Source organism: Arvicola amphibius, chromosome 5 (assembly GCF_903992535.2).
Source record: "Arvicola amphibius chromosome 5, mArvAmp1.2, whole genome shotgun sequence".
Classification (NCBI taxonomy): Eukaryota; Metazoa; Chordata; class Mammalia; order Rodentia; family Cricetidae; genus Arvicola; species Arvicola amphibius.
In genome coordinates this window covers 11,703,221-11,727,881 of record NC_052051.1, presented here as the reverse complement: position 1 = coordinate 11,727,881, position 24,661 = coordinate 11,703,221, and the positions used below count along the sequence as shown (strand labels likewise).

The following is a 24,661-nucleotide window of genomic DNA, read 5'->3' as shown; positions in this document are numbered from 1 at the left end:
GTCTTATTTTAGCAAGACTTTTTTTTTTTTTTTTTTTTTTTTTTTTTTTTTTTTTTTTTGAGATGGGATGTCTGGGTAGCTTTGGGTGTCCTAGGACTAGCTCTGTAGTTCAGGCTGGCCTTGAACTCAGAGATCCATCTGTGTCTACCTCCCAAGTATTGGGATTAAATTGCCAAACACAAAGGGACTTTTAAAATAATTTCAAAATATTTTTCTTTGTTGCATGATTTTACTGAGGCACAGTTTCCCACTAAACCTGGAGTTGGGCATTTTCTGACTGGCTGATCCTGTTTCTACCCCCTGATCAAAATTCAGGTGTGTACCCTCATAAATTTGCAATCATGACAAATTCTCCCTTTGGCTTTTTTTTGGTTGGTTCTTGCCTTTTTCTATGATACTGAAAGTCCTTTCTTCATTTGGCTTTGTTTTTGAGACAGGGTTTCTCTGTATGACAGCCCTGACTGTACTGGAACTAGCTCTGCAGACCAGGTTGACCTCAAACTTGGAGATGCCTCTGCCTCCTGAGTGCTGGGATTAAGTGTGCCCTGCCACTACCCTGTAAAAATTATGCCTTAAGATTTATCTTTTTGCCGGGTGTTGGTGACACTTTTCTCAGTTAAATGGTTCAGTTGCTGGGATTCCCACATGACTTCTTCCAGTGTCCTGGGCTGCCTATCCACTTTCATTCTAGAAGCATGTATTGCTGGCAGCCTCCCTTTCTGTGCCCGTTGGTATAAAAATGCATCCTCAGCCCAAAACCCACAGTGTACTAAGCTTTTCTGTGTTCTTTCTTTGTTCTTCTTAGACTTGTTTCTTTAGTTAAAAAACTGAAGAGGGATCTGGGCAGTGGTGGCACTTGGGAAGCAGAAACAGGTGGATCTCTGAGTTTAAGATCAGTCTGGTCTACAGAGCAAGTTCCAGGAAACCCAGGGCTATACACAGAAAGCCTGTCTCAAAAAATAAATAAGGGACCAAAACTGAACAGGTTACAGTTTATCTGGTCTTCAGAGCTCCTGTCATTCTTTGCTGATAATTGTTTGTTGATGATAGTATCTCAGTATTTCTTGCTTGATGCCAGTCCTCTGTCTTGCTTTCCCACTTGATAAAGCCTCCTTTCATAACAGTGTAGTCTATCTGCTTGCTGCTCTGGGAACACCCGGGGTGTGACTAGATAGCTTTAATGCTGCTCTTCTTCTCATCTTTACTGGGTTGACACTAGCTTCTCCAGCCATGGAAATTTAGCAGATGAGGTCACATTTTAGACTCCATTTGTATTGACTTTATTGCTGTTAAAGAGTGTCAAAGCCGTGCCTGAGTTATTTTCATACACACACACACACAAACTTTTTTGCTTAAATGGATTTAACATTGCTTACCCAAGCATATCTGTTGTTGACTATGGCAATAATCAGTTAGTTTGCTCTTATTTTGTATAATGTTATATTGGGAAATACACCACAATATTCAAATCCATTTACTTGTCAACTGGCATTTCATCTTCTTGGGTCCTCCTCCCCCCATTTTTAAGTATTGCCAAAGTTTCTAAAGGACACTTGAACACTTCTGAATAAGTGGGCATGTTGAGTTTTTAAGTATCAACAAAGATCCTGTGAGGACAAGGTCAAAAGTGTCCGAGGAAGTTCAGTGAAATAACTTTTACAGGACAATAAAACATGCAAGGGCAGGGAGATAAAACCATCCCTAGCCTAAAGAGGTAAAGGGGTCTGTGTAGCCATTGTGCCTTGGTGTCTGAAGCTCAGAGATCCTGACTCAGAAATACTGTGTAGTATCTTCAAAATGTAACCTCTAGTGCTCTCTAGCTCATCAGGAGCCATGAAGCACATCTTGTGGGTAAAAGTTAAATGAAAAGCGTTCAGAGAACACAGCAGCATGGGCCACAGAGAATGAGCTCTGCAGGAGGGCTGGGCTGGCGTGCTCCTTTCAGTTCAGATGTCTGGCTGCAAAAGGGGCACAGGAGGATCTATAGGCAGGTGTGGTTACTGGAGGAAGGACGATTTTCATCAGTGGTTTAGTCGTATTCTTCAGTTGGCAAGGTACCTGTGTCCCTGTAAGCCATGTGGGTATGAATCAGAATGGCTTCCACATGCTCATGTATTTGAATACTTGGTCCCCAGTTGGTGAAAATATTTGAGTATGATTTGCCTAACAGTCTGTGCACTAGGGAGTCTCAAAGGGAACTACTGGCTTATGGCAGATTTTTATTTTGAAGATAAAATGTCTCATTTTGCTGCATTCATGTTGAATATATGCCATTAATTTTTCATACATGTGGCCTTTAAAAGTGAATTTCGTCAGCATGGTGGTGCAGGACTTCAATCCCAGCACTCAGAAGGAAGGTGGATCTCTGAATTTGAGATCAGCCTGGTTTACAAAGCGAGTTTCGGGACAGTAAACCAAGGCTGAGAAACCCTGTTTCAAATAACCACACACAAAAAAAGTAATCCCCTATTTTAATCTTCAGTCTGACTCCCCCAGCTGCCACATCCCTTCCTCACAGCCTTCTTCAGTTACTGCTCAACTGGAAAAAGACTTTCTTAGTAGCTGTTTATTGATCAATAGTTTAATATAAAGAGATTTTTAGGTCTTCAGATTTTTGCCCAGATTTACAAGCATTACAAATATTCTCCTTTTTGTTTTAAAAAAAGAGGGATGGGTAATGAACCAGAAGAGGTTTGATCTAGAAGTAGTGGTGTTTGAAAATAAATTAAAAAAAAATTTAGTATTACCATTTATTGTTGACAAAGACTACTTACATTCCATGGGTGAAAAGGTTCCAGCTAAACCAAATATGGAAGCAGTGCTGAGTCTGAGGTTGCAATGCTCTCCACCAGGGCCAGCTCACCTACCTGCATCTGTGCACAGCAGCACAGCACCAGGAAACCTTTCCCCTCCAAGGAGGTTGGAATTGACTGCATTAGGCACTCCAGGGACACCAGCCTGCAGGGTCTGGACCCATAGGTAATGTCCGGTAGTGTGGTAAAAAGCTACCTCCTTAAAAGACATGCCCACTGACGATTTATGTAATAATCTTTAAAGGTCTGGGCTCATTTTTTTAAGTCTGCTGCTTAAAATAAAATAAAAAGATCACCTAAAGTTTAAATTTCCTAAGCTGTCCAATTTATACAGGGGATTGGGGGGCTGTAAAGGATTCTGAGGGACAGACGCATCACCAAGCAGGCCTGTGATCTTTGCTAGACTGATAGCATCGGTCTCAGACAAGTTTCTAAACTGTGCTAGATAAGTAGATGCAACTGAGGAACTGAAAAGAAAATTATATAGTGTCATATCAACCGAAGGAAAAATGAAACAGTATCACTGTTGAGAAAGCAGTGGTTACAGTAGCTGGGCACTACTTGCGGCAGGCTGAGCACGCTGAGTCTGTTATGCAGGATAGGAAGAACTGGCTTTTCTCTGGTGCTTTTCGCTCCGGGGCCTCTCTGGCGTGGCTGTCCAGGTTTGTCCGAAGTATCTGAATGAGCCAGCATGAGAATAGGCCGTGCTTTCTGTTTCTCTTTTATCACAATATAAAAATTGAAGGTGATGGGGCTGGTCTCTCTTGATGGCTGGCAGAGCACAGCATTGTCACTAGCAGCCCAGCACAACCAAGGCCACACCACCTGGAGTCTCTGTGTCTTCTTTGCTACTGCTGCCACCTTCTATATTCATGTCTCGGCCCACTAGAGTTATCAGAAATTCCAAATTTTGAAAGCAGTTCCCAGTATTTTCAGTATACATGTTGGGATTTATAATGGTTTGTGGCCAGAAAAGGTTCAGCACCTCCCACACCTTTAAGAGAAAAATGACAAAGGCAAGAATGTTGAAATGAGAACTAAAGCTGACTACATGCAGCGTGCAAATATAGGGCCCCATTTGTGGGAGCTGAGCATAGTCATCCTAGAACTGGAGGGAGGAAGGAATGTATTCTGTGTCTGAGGAAAGAGACAGTGCGCTCCTGGGGACACTTGCCTGACATGACCAAGGACTCTGGGTTTAGTCCCCACCATCTCCATAAAAATATTTAGTTAAAAGGGTTATTTCCATAAACACAGGAAAGGCTGGAGTTTCTGCACTGGCTGTTCTTCTAGAGCATGGCATCTCAACAATCTATAACTCTAATACTCGTTCTGGCCTGTGCAGACAAAATACCCTTACATATAAAAAAAAGTAAATAAAAATAATATGTGAGAAGGACTTGGAGAAGTCCTTGGAGGAGGGACTGAATGAAGGCAAGGTGTGTCACCATGTATTATTAAAATCGTGATCATGTGACTATGGAGAGTCAGATAAAGAAGGGTACTTCTGGGGCCCTGCAGGTAGGTGTTAAAGCCAGAATGCAGTTCTGGCAAATACTTCCTCAGAGTCAACCAACAGTGGCAACAATTTCTGCATATGCTCACTCACGCTGACACTGGTCCATTTCCTGTTCTCGGCATCTCTGTGCTCTGTTGGTCCAGCTCAGACAGCAACTTTAAAATGTTCAATGCAGCCTAAGAGAGGGGAAGGAACAGTCAAATCATAGAGCACAGGCTAAACTCACATGGAAAGGGATGCCAACAAACTGCTAGCAACTTCTTACATATTTTATTGGGAAGAAAAAAGTTCTAAGTACCCTACCACAAACAACCAAGACAGGGTTTCTCTGTATCCCTGGCTGACCTGGAACTCACTTTGTAGACCAGACTGGCCTTGAACTCACAAAGATCTGCCTGTCTCTGCTGGGATTAAAGGCATGCTTCACCACTGCCCAGATAAAATGTTTGAATTTTTAAGATAAGGCACCAAACTGCCATTTTCCTCTTATACCACATATTTACTTTTGGCTTTTCACCTGACAGTAACCTACCATGCTCTCAACAAGACTCCCATGTTCCGCTTCATGCAGCATTATCATCCAGTAAGTGACAAAGCTCGTGTGGGGGCTCTTCTCTTTTAGGGTTTAACTTTATCTGAACAGACTCCCTAAAAGGGGGCTTTCTACAGCTGCCAGAACAGGGGCGGAAGTGAGTAAGATTACAGAACTTTGTCTCTCTTCCTGAGACCACTAACAGCCCAAAGAAGGAACGTGCCGGGTGCCCAGTCAGCTTTTTTTTTTTTTTTTTTTTGTTTTTGTTTTTGTTTTTCTTTTTTTTTGTTTTTCGAGACAGGGTTTCTCTGTAGCTTTTTTAAAGCCTGTCCTGGAACTAGCTCTTGTAGACCAGGCTGGCCTCGAACTCACAGAGATCCGCCTACCTCTGCCTCCCAAGTGCTGGGATTAAAGGCGTGCACCACTACCGCCCAGCCCCAGTCAGCTTTTTGAGGCACCTCTGGGGCCAACGTACCATGTCATGACAAGACTCCACATCCTTGCCAATGCCATGGCTGATGAGGGGCGGCTGCGAGGAGCAATTGATGAGAGAGACACATTCGTTCTTGTTGTTCTTGGGGAAGTCTTTGTATTCAACCTAAGGAGAAAGAGCACCATGTGGGACACAGCCCAGAGTCCTTCAGGAGCCTACTTAGGTTTTAAATGCTGATGCTGCTTCCTAAGGAAAAATATCTTCTCTTCCTGTAGACCTAAAGGACAACTTGCTGGAGTTGGTTTTCTTCCCACCAACAATCAAACTCAAGGGGTTTTTTTGTTCTTGTTGTTTTTAAAGATTTATTTATTATGTACACACTGTTCTGCTGGCATTCCAGAAGAGGGCACCGGATCTCATTACAGATGGTTGTGAGCCACCATGTGGTTGCTGGGAATTGAACTCAGATCCTCTAGGAAGAGCAGCCAGTGCTCTTAACCTCTAAGGCCATTTCTCCAGCCCCAAAACTCAAGGTTTGATTATGCACCTTTACCTTGTCATACCCCACAACTATTCCTGTTTTACTTCTGTGCAAAAAATCATGCTGTACTTCCAATCTTTTAGACAAAGCATATGATCTCACTTTTTCTGGTTTCTGTGGTGCTGGGGACAGAACCCAGGATCTTGCAAACACTACAAAAGTGATCTTATGCAGAAAGAACCTGACTTAAAGATGCTATAAAAAAGACAAACGGTCACCTGGAATCCCTGGGCTCTGGAAAGGTAGTATAGTTGCTCAGAGGGTCTTGTGCGAGGTCCATGGGGTACGTGGCCTGAAGAGATGTTACTCTTTAAAATGGTCTCGGCTGTGGGCGAGGTGCCCCCGTACAACAACTCGCGAGCTATCATGGCAGTTACCGTGGCCTTGGCAGGATTCGGAGCTGCCCTGGTGAAATCTTTGGTGTGGTGTCCTTGACTAACCCCAACAGCCTGGGCAACCTCCGGCACCATGGGGAGGATTCCAGCTGGCAGCTGCTGATGGCTAAGATAAGGCATCCTGAACTCATCCTCCTTATTACCTATAAGGGACATACAGGTCACCACAGCCACCCAAGAAGTTACAGTGCCACCTTTCCCACCATCCCAGTACTAGGAAGGTGGTGCCTACTGGTGCTTCACACTGTCACACAAGAACCATGCAAACCCAGAGCACATTGGACCAAGAGGGTTAGGGTTACACTTACTAGTTCCATTTTCATCCCCATGGCTAGGTTCAAAAAACGTTACTTTCCTTCCGTCTCCTGGTTTCTTTACTGGGGTCTTAAGAAAGAAAAATGACAGTGAGCATGGACAAGCACTGGGGTCTGTGTGCATAGTCTGTCATGTCCCCCACCACACAAACTCTCATGCCTGCCCATGATGGCAATCACATGGAGCAGATCATGAATGAAGAGCTGACTCTGTGCCAAGGACCAGAGAATGCTGGCTTGAAAGTGCTCAGCCCAGTAGGGTCTATACTGGTGCTAAGTGTGTATGTCTTACAATACCCAGAACTAACATCCAGAAACAGTACTTCCACAAAGGACACAGAGGCATTTAGTGCATAACTGTCAGACACAAGGCAAGGGTGCTTACATGTACTCTACAGGATTTTCAAATGAGAACTCTGAAGGCCAAATCCAGGTCTATGCAAATTCCATATGGAATGTCTGGGTCCCAGGTACTGACTTCACAGGCACAGTGGGAGCTATTTCTTGGTCACGAAATGGCAGAGCTCAGAAGAGACTCAGTCCTACTTTAGTCAACCCCAACAAGACAATGGTTGGAGCCAAACTATAGATCTGGCCTGTTATTAACCATGCTATCTAGTCCCAAAAAAAGCCAAAGCCAGATCCACAGGAGCAGAAGACTACATCATGCAGACCCCCGTGAAGCACAAATGACAGCCATACTTGTTCGTTCCAATCCCAACTACCCATCAGGAGAGAGCAGGACATCCTCCAGAAATGCACATCCACCCCACAGTGACACTAAACAGACTTCAAACCACGCGTGGGACACGGTGAACTGGACAGGAACCTTCCCTCCTGCAAACAACGGACGAACCCCAGGGGGCAGGCTGCTTACTGCAGGGAAGATGAAGCCTTGCCCCAGGCTTGCCCATGCAGGGAGCTAGGCCACCTGGCAGTGAGAGTCCCAGCAGTCACCTTCTCTTCTGATTTGAGTGCTGGCTTGGCAGGCTGCGCCTGGGGAACTTTGAACCCCAGGATCTCCAGCATGTTCTCGGCAGCATTGCGTTTGGCCACCTTCTTATTGGTACCCGCTCCTTCTGCAGTGTGATTCCCAACCTTTACCTATGGAAAACATCAAAGACCTGTGACTAAACCTAAGACACAACAGGAACTGGTTGGTTGCTGCCAAAAGCCCGAGAATGACTTTGCTACATGTTTTGTGTACTCTAAAACTATACCTGTGATAGCCACAATCAAGTTAGAAATGTTTAAAATCTATACTAAAGAATACTATATGGAAATGTGTGCCACAATCCCAAAAGCATATTTACAAAGACAGGTATGTGTCTAGATCTAACCACAGTGAAGCCTCCTCCTCCACTCTCCTGAGGGCTGGCTATTGGACAAGTTCCAGCATTCTCTTTTAAAGCTATTCCAACCACAGGTATCTGGCTGCTAAAAATCAAAATCTGCCAGAACACTGAGAGGGTTAACAGGGACTCCTTCCCTGGCCTAGGCAGAGTCTAGACCAATCACTTAAGGCAAATTGCCAGTCTAACTTCCTCTTACCATATGGATCCTCATTTTCTTGCCTTTGTTTCGGTTTGGTTTTTGAGGTAGGGTCTTGCTGTGTAGACCAGGCCAGCCTCAAACTCAGACCCACCTGCCTGGAGAGTACTGAGATTAAATGCATGCACTGCCAGGCCCAATGAACTGCAACATGGCCTGACTGACAGTATGTGCTGGTAGAGTATGGACCATCGGGGACTGATATGGTTGGGGAAGGGCTGTCCACAGCTGCACCAACCCACCTGCATCACAAACTCCCTGCGACGTGGAAGGCCTCGCTCTGTAAGGAGCACGTACTCCGGCTCCTTTTCCTTTTTGGCCTGCTGAATCTGTGCCAGTCTGCTAATAGGATTCATCCCCTGGCCATAATCCGGGGCTGTCTGTAGCTGAAGAGCAAACAGTGCAGACACAGTGTGCTACGTTATAGTTTCTATTTCACAGGAAGAAATCAGCCATCCAGAGTCAACAGTTGACAGGAGACAAAAATCTCAGTGTTGGTGTAATGGCTCAGAATCAAACCCTTTAAAAACTGAACGTGCTTTATAGTCATACTAAAACAATTTTTGTGTCATAGAAAATGGACTTCAACATTTCATTGTGAGGGGAAAGCACTCATGTCTTCACAGAAAATGGAAAAGGAATTTTTCCCCCCAAAATTTGCTCAGAAAACTTCCAGGATCCCCCAAGGACAGAATCCCTTTGCATGCCCCAACCCGGCACAACATGCAATGTTCGCACGTGTCTTCTTCCACTTCTTGCGTGATGAAGAGGAGTCCTCATGACTGGGGACATTCACCTACTGGAATTTGCCATGTAAAAAAGGGCTGTGGGACCACAGTGTTTGGTCGAGAATGACAGAAAGGGAAGATGGAGTCAGGGCCATCACCCGTGTTTGGCTGAATAGGCACAGGGCCCACAATCTAGCTTTCTCAGTCACTAAAACCTAGAAACCACTAAAGCTTGTGTAAGCCCTTAACTGGAAGATGCAGCTCAGTGGTAGAGGGCATGGCCAGCAAACCTGTGGCCCTCATTCAATCCCCAGTACTGCAAAAACAAAACAATATTATGAATTAAACACATGCCAGCTGAAGCCTGGGAAAGGAGGCTCCTTCCCCAAAGCATGTGTCAGGTGACTAAAATGACTTGACACCACAGGTGAAAACTGGTAAAGTGGCAGAGGCATGGTAAGATGTAAGAAAATGAGCAGTGGATGACCCAAGTCCTGTCCCTTTAAGTGCTGAACAGGGGTCAACATTTTTTTGTTTTTAATAAAAATTTATTTTTATCTTATGTGTATGAATGTTTGGTTTGCATGTATTACCACATGTGTGCCTGGTGTCCACGGAGAGAAGGAGTCACAACCCCTAGAATCGTAGTTACAGACAATTGTGAGTCACCAGGTGGCACTGAACCGGGATAGGATCCTCTGCTAGAGCAGCCAGTGCTTTTAACTACTGAGCCATTTAACTGCTGCTCCAGCCCCCTGGGTCAATGTTCAACGTTGCGTTTGTTTGTTTGTGAGACAGGGTTTCTCTGTGTAACAGTCCTGGCTGTCCTAGAACTCATTTTGTAGACCAGGCCGGCCCTGAACTCAGAGATCCATCTGCCTCTGCCTCCTGAGTGCTAGGATTAAAGGTGTGCACCACCACTACCCAGCTGGTCAATGTTGTCTCCCCCCCACCCACATGGGCTCGGTCATTGTTTTTTTATAGACCCATTAAGTTTCATTCAAATATCCAAAACTCTTTCAGAACAGTCTCTATGGGCTCTACTCCCTAAGACCCAGCCCAGTGTGTGCCAATTCCACTTTGAGCCCTGAATTAGAGGTGGCTCAAGATAAGAATCCACAGGTGGTCTACTGCCCCACCCATTCCACAGAGACCAATAAGCTTTGATGCCCACCCCCATATGAACCTGACACTTGGATGTGCTTGTTCTCAACCATCTCTACTCCACCTGCAGCTCATGTGCTGCCTGGGAAGCATCTACTGCAAACTGTGATGCTGGACAGCAGCCAAGCTTCTACCCCAACTACTGCAACACTGCAGCCCTGCCATACAGGCTCTCACCTTGCATGCAGGCTGACTTTTCTTCTTGATTCTGGGCTTCACCCGCTCCACAGAAGGCAGAGGTGGCAGCCTCCTCAGCTGCTCCAGCACGGCCCTTGCTGCATTCTTCTTGGAGATCTTCTTGCTTTTGCCCTCTCCTTCCCCTACAAACTCCCCGACTGAAACCCTGGTCACAAAGTTCTTCATGTGGGGTGGGCCACTCTCCCGGGCCACCTGTGTCAGAGGGAAAGACTGAGTGAAAGCGTGACAGACACTTGTTAAAGGTGGTAGGGCACACTGCTTGGCACACTTGTTTCGAAGAAATGCATGTGGAGGATCTGATACCATCTGTGAACACATGCAGAATATCAAAGGAGAGAAAGGACAGGTTTAATTGACAGCAGAGCAGAGGCTTAGAAATTCAGACGGTTGTCAGTGACAACCCCACAGATGACACTGGGAATGCTCACTAATTCCCAGACTCAAGGGTGTCCTCAAAAGGTCCCACATCCCAAGGAAAGAAAGAGACTCTCTGCAAGGACCACATCCATTGTAGAGCCCTGACCCAACGCACCAGTGGACAGTGGTGGTGCACGGTGCTCTGAGAAGGACTCTACCTTTGAAAAGATGCACATCCTGATCTAGTCCCTCAGAACGAGAGCACTCAACTAGCCTTCCAACACACCAAGCTCATGCATGAAGAACGAGGCTGAGGATTGTCAGAGATGAAAGGTGACCACAAAGACAAGACTGAAAGAAGGCCCTGGGCTGCATGGCAGAACAGTAAAAACACCCCAAGAACAGTGGAGAGTGCAGGAAGAGGGCGTGTGAGGTGACAGCAGAGCTCAGTTTCCTGTACGATCACGGCATGGGCTTAACGTCCTTCCGGTCACACACCTGTCCTGCTTCAGGCTGTCCTGTCAAATCTGACAGTTGTGAAAGCAGTTGAAAGAAATGCCCAAGAAACAAAGTTCGTCAAAGAAACAGCTGTTCATGGGAGAAGAGCCCACAGGTGCACACGTACTCAGATCAAATTAATATATGTTGGCTTACTCTGACCTCACAGCCCACACTGAACCTGACTGGAAATTAACTATTGTGTTCATTTATTCAACAATACTTTCTGAGAATCCAGTATGGGCCAGACAATCTGCCACAAGCAACAGAAAAGGCAGGCCCTGCTCACTCCACCAACAGATACGGCTGTGACCCTTCTGACCCGACAGTCACTCAGCAGGAATATTTCAACCAGCACCACCTAGAGATGAACCACAATGTTTCCACATCATTACCTCATGTACTGATTTGCATGAAAATATCCCCACAGCCACAGGCACTAGAACACACTTGGTACCCAGATGGTGGCACTGTCTGAAGAGGTCAAGGAGGTGCTGAGGAAGTAGCACATCACCATGGATAAGCATTGGGAATACAGAGCTTCGTCCTATTCCACCTCTCTGTTTCATGTTTGCCACTGAAGACATAGACTTAGCACCTGCTCTTTCAGCCCCGTCTACCCACTTGCTGCCATGATGGATGGACTCTTACTGCTCTGGATGCAGAAGCCCAAACAAACTCTTTTTGCCTTGGTTGTAGTATCTTAGTACAGCATGAAAAAAGTAGTAGGGGCTGGAGAGATGGCTCAGAGGTTAAGAGCATTGTCTGCTCTTCCAAAGTTCCTGAGTTCAATTCCCAGCAACCACATGGTGGCTCACAACCATCTGTAATGAGATCTGGCGCCCTCTTCTGGCGTGCGGGCTTACATAGAGGAAGAATGTTGTATACATAATAAATAAAATCTGAAAGAAAGAAAGAAAGAAAGAAAGAAAGAAAGAAAGAAAGAAAGAAAGAAAGAGAAAAAGAAAAAAGTAGTACACCTTACAAGACCATCACTAGGGGGCACCCTGATGATTTCTCTTTGGTGGCTGCTTGACATGTCTCTGGAATGCTACCTATTTCTAAAAGCAAGTTGTGAACGTGGAAGAGGGGGTAATCTAATCCCCAGATGCCACCACAATAAAAGGCACCAAAAAGCTCTGAGACTCAGGCAGGGCAGTGACCAGTAAAAATGGCTGACAAACTTATCAGGAATTCAGGGGTGATCCTGAGCAGGGATCCGGGGAGCCGGACCCCTTCATAGTGGTCATACTCTCTCCTGTTTCTAAAGCTGCATTCTCGTGCCATACTACCCTAAGAAAGGGCATGTTTTCCTTTTCTTACAGGGAACACTCAGGGAGAGTCTGGGATACAGCTTCCACCCAGCAACTAACTAGCCCTGTCATTCTGTGTCATGTCTCCTTCCTACCCTACCAGCAACACAGTGCCTCCCCAAGGGAAAACAGCATGTAAGACAGGAGTATCTGATTTCTGAAGCAGGGAACAAGGACAGTCCTCACACAGGCTGGTCTGGGAGGCAAGCACAGATCACCCTGCCTCTGCCCCATGGTGGGAAGTAGACATCACCTGCCAGATCATAGGACAGTTACCCTGACCTGGCTATGGGATGAAGGGTGAATGGGAAGCATGCATCAGGAGAAGATATGCATTTTATGAAATAAAATGAGGGGACATTATAAATGCAGAATTAAAATATTCTACAAGATAACAGCTTCATGCCAGGCAATTAATCCCAACCCTTGAGAGGCAGAGGCAGGTGGATCTCTGTGAGTTCAAGGCCAGCCTGGTCTACAAGAGCTAGCTCCACCAAAGCTATAGAGAAACCCTGTCTCGAAGGAAGGAAAAAAACAAACAAACAAAAAACCAACAATCCTCCTTCAGGCTATTACTGTTGGGTACGTGTCACACAGCAGTCTCACTGAGTCTACACCTAGGGAGGCGGATCTGGGAGGTAAAGAGCAAGGGGAGGCAGGGCCTGTGTGCAGTGTGAAGACGAGTATAGCGCGCTCATGTTCCTCGGGGCAGAGACCACAGGCACTGGCAGGAAGACAGTGACCCCTGCTCTGAGGGGACCGTCTAGCCCATCAGTATCAAGGGCCACCTTAGCTAAGCACTACTCCAGGATTTAGGAGCAAGTGGACCCCATCACGAATCCTAACAGGATCTGGTAAAGACAATGTTGTGCATGTCTTACCTCAAAATTCACAGGCAAATTCCGCTTCAGTGCGATTTCAAACACTTGGCTTATTTCTGATTTATTGAGGTTTTCCTCTTCTGATTCTCTTCCATTCATCTACAGAAAAATAATCAGGAGTCAGAGGCAGGTGTATCCCTGAGTTCAAGGCCAGCCTGGTTTACAGGCTGAGTTCTAAGATAGCCAGAACTTTATAGTCTCAAAAAAAAATAAATAAATAAAAAATAAAAAATACTCAATTTTCAGTTAATCCATCTATAGTAACTGAACCTCAGCTTTACAGAGTTAGCAATGAACCAGAGATGGAGGCCATATGGAACTGAACCTTCAGCTTCATATCAAATACTGTCCAAATTCAGCTAGTAAACCCACTATAATAAGCCACAGCAGTGCCTTGGGGTACAATGGGCCTGGTGGTGCTATAGAAGGCACCAGTGCTTCTAGGGAGAGTAAGAATGGCCAAGTCCACAAGCCAGAGTCAGTCGGAGGAAAAGCCCTTGGTGATGGCGCACAGGCATACTATAGAGGCCTTGGAAACCATGTCTGTAAATAATGCAGAGGACCAGAATGCCCAATAGCGCTGGCTCACACAGTGCAGCAGGCAAACAGCCAAGGCACAAACCAATAAAGTCTCCTCAACCAGGGTAGAGTCCACCTTGGTACCAAAGTTCACCAGTCCTCATTCCTGGCAGGAGGGTTCAGAGGGGCCCAAGGCCACCTCTTTAGCTGGGAATATGGGTTCTACAGAGTTTAGCAGACTCTGGACAGCTAGCTCAACACAGCACCAGCAGATCTGGACCTGGCCAGAGCTGCTAGCCTAGCACCGTAGCTTTCTTTTGCCAAATTTGTCAACTTCTGTTTCCAGGATTAGCCCTAACAGGAACTCCTGGCTGAACTTACTAACAGGCTTTGCTGTGTGGGTCAGTTCATCAAGCAGACCCGCCCACAAAAGAGCAAGCAAGCCGTAAAGGTCACGTAAGATAAGAGAAGCAAAGCTCCTGGGCACTGACCACTAACCCATAGACACCATCCAGGCAGACTCCACAGCAGTACACCTGTTTATTACAGATCCACACCAGTGCTTTCTCCTCCTCCTCAACAATGCGTTCGCTTCCTTCCTAGCAAGGGCTCTTTCACTGCAGCCTCATCAGCACCGTGTGTCCAGTGCCTGGATGGGTACTTACTCCTCAACAGGAAGGGCCCTGGCCTTCTTTTCCTTATGGGCTTGCCATATTGCTCAAGCTGGACTCAAGGGACACTCCTGCCTCAACCTCCTAATCAGCTGGGAACAGAGGGGCACACCACTCCCTGGTCTTGCGCCTGCTTCTTATAGTGCACTTCTTAAAGCCCATTTTACAACCAAGTGCCTTAGAAAGCTGAGCATCTAAAAGGTTTAGTTTGAAATTGAACTTTCTGTGAAGGAACCAGGCCCCGCCCTTCTCTGAGACACTCTCACTAGCACGGAGCTGCTCAAGCAGCTACTGACTGACAATTTAAGAATTACTCTTCTTGCCAGGCAGAGGTGGCACACGCCTTTAATCCCAGCACTTGGGAGACAAAGGCAGGCAGAGCTCTGAGTTGGAGGCCAGCCTGGTCTAGTGAGTTCCAAGGCTGACAAAGGACAAGGCTACAGAGAGAAACACTGTCTCAAATAAACCAGGAAAAAAAAAAAAAAAAAAAAAAAAAAAAAAAAAAAAAAAGAATTACTCTTCAGTCACAGAAAAGAAAAACAAAACATTCAGATTCCTTTCCTAACCATGGAAGTCTTAAGCTGCAGCGCAGGGCTGACAGCGTAGCTCAGTGTGTGGTCAGCACCAACCTTTCACAACAGGAGAATAAGACAAAGGCCCCAAATTCACAAACACTCCTCTCTTCCAGAAGTGGCTTCTCCACACTGAGAATGCCCAAGAAACAGTTGGATTATACATGTACAAGAATTAAGCTGTGAGTTTATCTAATGTGACCTTTAATAAAAACAACATAAAACATAAGGCTCCTTGTCTCCCTCCTCTGGCTCCAGGCCTGCCTAGCCTATAAAACATGGCAGGAGCCAGGCTGTGATTTCTGGGAATGAGCCTTAAGAACCAGTTTCCATTTCCTGTCTTCAAAGATGCTCTTTTTTTTTTTTTAATTATTTTTAGTTTATATGCACTGGTATTTTGCCTTTGCGTATGTCTGTGAAAGTGTTGGATTTTCTGGAACTGAAGTTACAGACAGTCACCATGTGGGTGCTGGGAACTGAACCCAGGTCCTCTGGAAAAGCTGTCAGTGCTCTTAACCACTGAGCCATCTCTCCAGCCCAAGGAAGCAGTCACCAAACTGTGAGGAAGTGCAAACAGTCCCTGCAGAGGGAACTAAACAGGAACTAAGGTCGCTGCCAGAGGGAGTCATTTTGTCACTAGGCCCTCCCAAGTCCTGGTGAGCTTCCTGTGCCAAAACTAAGCAGAGCGCACAAGCTGCCACACCTATAACCCTGCCAAGCTGCAGGGTGAGCAAAAACCTGTACCGTGTTCTGGGACAGTGTGCTAGAAAGACAGCAATTCTCTAACTTAATACCATAAATCAGTGGGTTCTAGCTGGGTGTGCTGGCTTCACAGCTTTGATTTCAGCACTAGAAGGCAGAGGCAGGCAGAGCTCTGTGAGTCTGAGGCCAGCCTGGTCTACATTGCCAGTTCTGGCCAACCAGAGCTACACAGTGAAAGGAAGGAGAGAGAAAGAGAGCAGCTCCAACAGCTCAGGTGTCAGCACTGAGGAAGCCCCCAGCCTCCCCAGCACACTCCCGTCATGCCCATGTCACTCGGGCTGGGCCAGAGTAGAAAGAAAGGAAAGGCTGCTCAGCTTTCTTGTGGAGATATTTAGGAGACATCTGCAGGCCACAGAATGTCGATGGCTATCAGCCTATAACTACCGACAGTGTCAGGAGCAGCTGGCTGTCCCAGGCCTGTGTCCACCCACCTCCAGCCTCTCTGGTAGAGGCTCGTTCTGCAGAGTCCTCAATGCTCTGGCGGTAGCATCGTGCTTCACAGCTTGTCTCGTCTTTCCTTTCCCGTTAAACTGCTGTCCTCCCACGGAAAGCTCAACTTGGTAGAGTAACGGCGGAACAGGAAATGGGTAAAAGTACCTACAAATAGAGGGTGGGGGTTTCAGTCTCCAGTTGGTAAGTCACCCATGCCTTCTTCAGCAAATCCCACATTTCCTGTACTGTGGTCTCTTCTTTGTGTTTGCAGCTACAAATACCTCCTGCTCAGCACAGTGGAGGCTGCCTCAAGGCTCACACTGAACTGCAGCTGCTGCAGAGGACAGACAAGCAGGGGACGAGTCACACTGACGTCAAGCTCATGGCTGACTCTCCGTGCACGGCTGTACTGACAGGGGCCAGGATAGACAGGGTGCGTTCAGACAAACTCAGCTCACTTTACGCTCTCGAGCCTTCAGTGTGCACTCGCACATCTCCCAAGGAATCTGGGGGTTTTAAGGGTGAAGCCTTTTAGAAAGGACCCTCATTTCTGAAATTTCAGTAACACCAAATTCAAGAGTCGGTTCCTTCAACTTCAAAGTCTGTATTTTTGAGGTTTTGCCACTTCCCACTTCATCAATGGAAGGGAGGAAAATAAAACGTCTACTTTGATCACTGATCTATTCACTAACATCTCACTCCTTACAACAAAGGCTTGCAACAACACTTCAGGATCTCATGTAGCCCAGGCTGGCCAGGCTACTATGCAGCAGGTGATCTTTCGGCCTCCACCTCTCCACCTCTTGAGTGCTGGGATTACAGGCATTCTGGAAGCACACTAGGTTTCAGTACTTCTCAGTGTTCATCAGTCTTAGTGTCTGACAAAGTACAATAGTCAGCAAACAGTAGACAGGAAGCCTTGCATGCTCAGAAGGGTGGCCAGACGGTTGAGTGTGAGCAGCTGCTCCCGAGGAACCTGCTCCGGCCATCTGCCAAGACAGCACCAATGGCACACCCTAACCCCAGTGACAGCCTCAGTCAGGCCAAATCATGACTCCTGTCACAATTTACAGACATCCCAGCTATTTCCACCCCAGCACATACCTGGGGGGATAGGCGCCTCCACGCATTCCGTAGCTGTAGGTGGACTGCATCCGAGAGTGGGGGTCCACAGGCTTATACATTGGTTTTCTTTCCAGTTTCACGCAAAGTACATTGAGCTCAGTGGTAGGAGCTATACTTTCTGCAACACAAAATCATACAAAGAACAGTTTCAGGTCCTGGACACTGATGAGCATGCCTGTAAATCAGACTCAGAGAATGTACTGAAAAGAGCCGAGTCCTCTACCCCTGGACATCCATCAGGAAACCCAACAATCTACAGTGTACAGAACCACAGGTAAAACCTGAGAAAGACGAGGCAAGCAGATTGTCTGGAGAAGACAAATAAGAACCAGGAAACATCCAGATGTCTCTGACTTGACATTACAGTAGGGCTGAACTACGGTCCCAGATGACAGGAAACCTAGTTCATTTTCATATACACCAAGAGAGAGATTTTACCTCAAAATCATCCACATGAGAAAACAGAGACTAGGGCTAGAGACAGAGTTCAGCAGGAAGACCACTTGCGGTCTAATCATGAGGCCAGTTTAGATCCCTGCACCAACATAAGGAACCTGGCTCCCACACACACCTGTAACCCCAGCTCTAATAGGAGGATTGCAGGCTTCCAACCTAGCTGAGAACATGAGCCTGAGCTGTAGGGATAGGTTCCTACATGAGAAATCACCTGATGCTACCTCTGAACGCCACGCATAGCACACACATCTGCACATACCGTTCAAACAGCCTGAAGAGATTACTGTCACTCCACACCCCATCGTAAACAACACAGAGTAGGGTGGGCTAGACAGATGCTGAGCCATCAAAAGCACTAGGTGCCCCTTCCAGAGGTTCCAGGTTTAATTCTTTGTACCTACAAGATGAAACTCTAACTCCAGCTCCCAAGGATCTAACACCCTCTGCTGGCCTCTGGAAGCACCAGGCAACAGTGGTAGGCAGGTAAACACTTGCACACATAAATCAGTAATTAAAAATGAGAAAACACCCCTTCTGGTCCTTGGAGATGACACAGCAGGTTAAGGTGCTTACTGTCTAACCTGAAGATCTCAATAAGCAATGCAGGCAAGTTGTCCACTACCTCCACTCAGCACTGTCATACAAGTACAAACACTTGCTTTCCTATAATCTCAGCACTAGGGAGGCTAAGGCAGAAGGATTATAAATGAGACCAGCCTGAGCTGCTTATCTCAATGGCTCAATGGTTTAGAGCACTAGCTGCTCTTCCAAAGGTTCTGAGTTCAATTCCAAGCAACCACATGGTGGCTCAAAACCATCTGTAATGAGATCTGGTGCCCTCTTCTGGCATGCAGGTGTACACAGAGGCAGAACAGTGTATACGTAATAATTAACAACAAACAAACAAGCACAACAAACAGAACAACACTAGCAATAGCAAGCTTGATTAATGCCGGGAACTGGAGAGATGGAGTAGTGGTTAAGAGCATTGGTTGTTCTTCCCAAGTACACAGATTTGATTCCCAGCACCACCTGGTTGCTTACAAAGATCTGTAGCTCCAGTTCCAAGAAATCTAACACCCTCTTCTGGCTTCCAAAAGCACCAAGTGCACAAGTACTAAACAGACATATATTCAGGCAAAACAATATACATAGAAGAAGAAGAAGAAGAAGAAGAAGAAGAAGAAGAAGAAGAAGAAGAAGAAGAAGAAGAAGAAGAAGAAGAAGAAGAAGAAGAAGAAGAAGAAGAAGAAGAAGAAGAAGAAGAAGCAGCAGCAGCAGCAGCAGCAGCAGCAGCAGCAGCAGCAGCAGCAGCAGCAGCAGCAGCAGCAGCAGCAGCAGCAGCAGCAGCAGGGTAGTGGTGGCACACGCCTTTAATCCCAGCACTTAGGAGGCAGAGACAGGCAATTCTCTTAAATTCAAAGCCTGTCTGGTCTACAGAGTGAGTTACAGGACAGCCAGGGCTACAAAGAGAAATCCTATCTCAAAAAAAAAAAAAAAAAAAAAGAAAGAAAGAAAGAAAAGAAAATTCACCTTTAAATGCCTTTAAGATATTATGTACAGAAAAATAAGAATGATTTTGATTTTATATTAAAACTGGCTCAACTAAATTTAGACTATGAATCAAATTCATTAAGAATATGAATGGGCTTGCACAATCACAAGGTCAAATGAGTTACTGTTCTTCCTCATAACAGAATTCAGTGTCTGTGTGTGTGAGAGAGACAGAGAGACAGAGAGAGAGAGACAGAGAGAGAGAGAGAGAGAGAGAGAGAGAGAGAGAGAGAGAGAGAGACAGACAGACAGACAGACAGACAGACAGACAGACAGACAGACAGACATAATTGCATTTTAAGAACACCCTCAACTGCTGGGCAGTGTTGGAACACACCTTATATCCCAGCACTCAAAAGGCAGAGAGGCAGGCTGATCTATGAGTTCAAGGTCTACAGAATGAGAAACCCTCAATCACTTTGAACAGCTGTGACTGAGAGAGAAGATAAAGACCACCACAGAGAAATCAAAGGCAAAAAGGTTGACCTGAGATGCTCGAAATTTCTCCTGATAACCAAGGACTGGGGACTGTAACTAGAGCCCACCAGCCACAGCCTCCTGCAAGTGCCTCCCAAACACATCCCTAGGTTCCTAATTTGCTTCAGGCCCTTGTTTGAAGCACTATGATCCAGCAGGTTGCATGTAGGCAGGGTCTTCTCACCCTTATTAATCATCAGGAGATACAGAAGCAACACTGCTGATGGACTATGATAAGCAACACTGCCATACTACGCTGACATGGTTCTACTAAAAACCTGCGCTCAGAACAAACTACACAGCATTTCCCAGGGAAAAGGCACCTCACCATGCTTGTCCTCAACCTAAAACACTGTATGGGGAAGCATCTCTGCATGAGTCCTCTGAGACCACCCAGTCAGGGACCACAGACTGAGATGGCGAGGAGGAATCTGCCATTCACAGTGGAGGACCGACGCTAAGGAAGCCATCAGGACATACTGGGCAGCCTCAAGACACATTTTTGAAAGAAGACTTTCTTAGCCCAGACAGACTGCCAGATTCCTCCCTTCCCGTGCTTTTAAGAAAGCCCTTCCTTTCCCCAGCTGTGGCAGCAGTTGTGCCTAGTTTTAAAAGCTGGTTCCATCAACACCCCTGAGCATCTCTCCAAGTGTCAGCAGCTGTACTGAGAACAAGCACAAACTACCTCCAGGGCCGAGGAGAGTGGCCCACTGTGCAGCGTACGGCTGCCAACCTGGACCCTGGGCACTTCTGGTGGGTGTGGTTTAAAAGGACTGCCCAACAACATAGATATTTTTTCACTTCTCGTTTTGAGACAATCTCACATTATTGTAACGCACCAACAGAAAGAGACCCTTCAAATACAATTATGCTTGTTTGTAAAGACTGATTTTTATTTTATGTGTATGGATGTTTTGCCTGTATGTATACCACATGTGTGCCTAGTGCCTGAGGAGACCAAAGAATGTGTAGTATCCCCTAACTGGGGTGACAAACAGTTGAGAACTGCCATATGGTGCTGGGAACTGAACCCATGTCCTCTGGAAGAACAGTGACTTCTTTTAACCACTAAGCTCTCTGCTTTTAACGGCTCTCGCTCCTAATTTTAATCAGATATCAGACAGACTGAAAGAACTAAAGGCAGTGACAATTCAAGCAAGGGATGGGAGCTGGCTCAGACTGAGAGCACATGCTGCTCATGCAGAAGACCTAGACTCAGTTCTGAGCACTCACACCAGGCAGCTCACAACTGTCTCTAACCCCATGTTTGCTCTCTGATCCCCACAAGGTACACATAAACTCCTGCATGTACACGCATACACACATAAAGTATGGAATCTCTAACAACTGTCTCACATGATAGTCTTTTATTCTCCAAGGTTAAAAAAGAAAAAGATAACTGAGGAGGCCCAATCTCCCTAGAGACAAAGGTCCCGTGCACCAGCAGCCCCACCCAGACTGCTGACGAGCAGCCTCACCGACTTCCCACCTCCTCTCCTTCCCCAGAAGGGAAGTACGCAGGAAAGACCTGAGGAAGGCTGCAGACAACAAGAGGTCCCAAGGGTTAGAACATTTATGGCAAATCAATCATAGCACTTGGGAATTGTTTATTCCAAATCCTACACAATCTCATGTGACTTAGAGCCAAATACTCTGGGCTAGAGAGATGGCTCAGTGGTTAAGAGCACTGGCTGCTCTTCCAGAGATTTAAATTCAATTCCCAGCAACCACATGGTGGCTCACAACCATCTACAGTGGGACCGGATGACCTTGTCTGTTATAAAGGTGTACATACAAATAGAGCAACTCATACATAAAATAAATAAATCTGGAAGGAAAAGAAAGAGCCAAATACTCCAAGAGAGCATGTATTTTCTTGATCTACCTTGCAAGGGTAGAGGCAATTGGTTGGGCAACTTGGGAGACAGGCACAGGTGGATCTCTGTGAGTACAAGGCCGGCCTGGTCTACAAGAGCTAGTTCCAGGAGAGGCTCCAAAGCTACGGAGAAACCCTGTCTCGAAAAACCAAAAAAAGAAGAAAAAAAAAGTGGAGGCAATTCTCAGTGAGCCAGGCATAGTGGTGCACATTTGGGAGGCAGAGGCAGATCGGGGAGTTCAAAACCACCCTGGTCTAGGTCAGGACAGTCAGGGCTACACAAAGAAACCATGCCTCGAAAATCCAAAAGAAATAAAAATAAAGGCAATTGTCTAAAATCTGTGAGCTTATTCTTAGCAGTTTGAAAATTTGTATTTTGAGCCACAGTCCCATGTGCAGTAGTACAGAACCAGACAACTTTGTCTGTATACGCCATCAGAGAAGGCTGGACAATCATTTTCAGGCTAAACCATGCTGACAGCTGACTCATTCACAAGATAAATTTGCATTTTTCTCCTTGGATTTTCCATGTTGAAATAAATTGAAAAGTAACCAAATTCATGGACATTAGCAGCAGTATGACTTCTAGTTTCCCAGGGATGGAAAACTGCAAAGCATGCTGAGAATGTATGCTTAGAGAAGACAAAACCAGAATCATTCCTGAACCACCTATAGCCGAGAAACCTAGGAAAGTGAGTGAGTACTGTGTCTTCATAGGGCTAGGGCTACCGTTCATTGAAACAGCCCTGACCTAGCATACATTAAGTGGTAGGTTCCATACCCAGCACTGCGAACTAACAACAACAGAGAAAGCACACACCTAGGATGGGCAAATCCGGAGCCTGACAAAGCACTGCTGCTGGAGCAGCCTGTAAGCCCACAGCAGGGTCCCTGAGCAGGCTGCCATGCCAAAGCTCAGCTAAGGGTGCATCTCTATCTCCCAGTCATGCCTGCTGTTCTCCACTGTGATCTACTTTTGACAGTTATCTAAGTAAAACGCCATGACCATGGTGGGAGTCTTACAAAGTGAACCACATGCAAACGGAAGAGCACACACACGGCTGGCAAGATAGCTCAGTGAGGCTGACGGCTAAGTTTGAAGCCTGGAAGGCAGGAAGAGAGCTGACTCTACAGAGCGGTCCTCTAACCTCCACGTGCAAGGTATGGCATAGGTGTATACATGTAGGATACACAATAAATAATTTAGCTCTTTAAAACTACACCTGTAGCCAGGCATAGAGATGTAGGCATTTAATCTGGCAAATGGGAGGCAAAGACAAGCATAGCTTTGTAAATTTGTGACCAGCCTGGTCTGCCCAGTGAGTTCCAGTGTAGCCAAAACTACATAATGAGACCCTATCTCAAAAAAAAAAGGAAGGAAGGAAGGAAGGAAGGAAGGAAGGAAGGAAGGAAGGAAGGAAGGAAAGAAAGCAAGCAAGCAAACAAAACAAAACCCAACTGTAATCCCAACATTCAGGAGGCTGACTCATGAAAACTGCTCTGAGTTCAAGGACAGGCTAGGTTACCCGGAGTTCAAGCCCTCCTGGGCTTTATGGTAAGGCACTTCTCCAGGCAAGCAAAGAACACACTGAAACAAAACATAGCGGAAGGGTGTGGTGAAGCAGACCTTCAATCCCAGCACCTGGGAAATAGAGGCACATGGATCTCAATGAGTTTGAGGCCAACCTGGTCTACATATTTCCTGGACAGTCAGAGCTACATAAAGGGATCCTATCTCAAAAAATAAACAAATAAAAGAAAAAGCAGTAAATCCCAGGGGAGTACAACAGTCTGTGCTTTTCCCTTTAGGACAGTCAAACACATCTGGAGAGAAGTGAGGTGACAATCAGGAATGTCATCCTGTGAGGCGGGCTAAAGGATTCTGATGTAGCAGGTTAAGCTGTGGAACAGCTAAGCAGAAAGAGCCAGTATCTTAACAGACTTGCACGCCTTTTAATCGCAGCACTCAGGAGGCAGAGGCAGGTAAAGTTCTGAATTTGAGGCCAGCCTGGTCTATAGAGTGAGTTCCAGGACAGCCAGGGCTGCACAGATTAAAAAATAAAGAACAGATTTACACGTCAGGCAAATATGCTCAGAGAGTAAAGACCTTTGCCAATAAGCCAGATGAGCTGAGTCTTAAATTGTCCTTTGACCTCCATACTCACACAAGTGTCCACACACGCGCACACACGATTTATTAAAGTAAAACAATGTTTTTAATGGACAGATTTATTTTAAAAAAATGAGAAAAGACGGTGTCCACAGAAGGGTAGCGGCCAGGCAGGGCTGTAAAGTTTGCTAGGGTGCCCTGGTGTAGGAGCACTCACACTCACACTCGTGTGCAATGATCTCATCACACTAAGGAAAAAGGAACCACCTGTACGTTCTTCCTCCAAGTGTGTCAAGATTTCCTAACTCATGACATCTTTAGTTATTCTTCATTTCCTAGTGACCAGATCTGAAAACCTTTAAATGCATCCCTTTTCAAAAGAAATCTGTTTCTTTCTTTAGTTTCTAACCAGCCCTCCTTACGTGCTCTGAACTACCCTACAATTTTCCTGACTTAAACTCACTTTAATTCAAAATAAAAATTAAGGGCCTACATACAAGACAACTTGGTGAACAAAAGCTTTGGATGCCAAATCTGGAACAACACGATAAGAGAGAACAAAGCCTCATCAAGTGTCCTGGTTAACACTTGACACAACTTGACAAAGTGCTGGAGGAAAGGGCCATCCGGCTGCTCAGACCCAAAATAATCACACAGAAACTGTATTAATTAAATCACCGCTTGGCCCATTAGCTCTAGCTTCTTATTGGCTAACTCTTATGTATTAATTTAACCCATTTCTATTAATCTGTGTATCACAAGGTTATGGCCTACCAGCAAAGCTGCAGCACATCTGTCTCTGGCGGCTCCATGGTGTCTCTAACTCCGCCTTCTTTCTCCCACGCTATAGGCCAAGCCAGTTCTTTATTC

The 24,661-nt window shown here is 46.0% G+C and overlaps 1 protein-coding gene across 3 annotated transcripts in view; it reads right to left on the bottom strand.

Moving 5' to 3' along the window:
* Positions 1–1,256: 1,256 nt before the first annotated feature.
* Stau1 (staufen double-stranded RNA binding protein 1) overlaps positions 1,257–24,661 on the bottom strand; it is a 39,654-nt gene continuing 16,249 nt past the window's right edge. For 2 of the 3 annotated variants that reach the window (XM_038330001.2, XM_038330000.2), the window contains 11 exons: positions 17,298–17,436; positions 16,193–16,358; positions 13,238–13,336; positions 10,168–10,398; positions 8,341–8,484; positions 7,505–7,651; positions 6,542–6,617; positions 6,057–6,376; positions 5,340–5,462; positions 4,423–4,508; positions 1,257–3,807 (listed from right to left, as the gene is read on the bottom strand). In XM_038330001.2, the coding sequence (XP_038185929.1) occupies positions 3,792–3,807; positions 4,423–4,508; positions 5,340–5,462; positions 6,057–6,376; positions 6,542–6,617; positions 7,505–7,651; positions 8,341–8,484; positions 10,168–10,398; positions 13,238–13,336; positions 16,193–16,358; positions 17,298–17,377 (1,488 nt within the window). In that variant the 5' untranslated portion in view covers positions 17,378–17,436 and the 3' untranslated portion in view covers positions 1,257–3,791. The remainder of the gene's footprint in view (positions 3,808–4,422; positions 4,509–5,339; positions 5,463–6,056; positions 6,377–6,541; positions 6,618–7,504; positions 7,652–8,340; positions 8,485–10,167; positions 10,399–13,237; positions 13,337–16,192; positions 16,359–17,297; positions 17,437–24,661) is intronic. The other variant, XM_038330002.2, reaches the window with a different exon arrangement.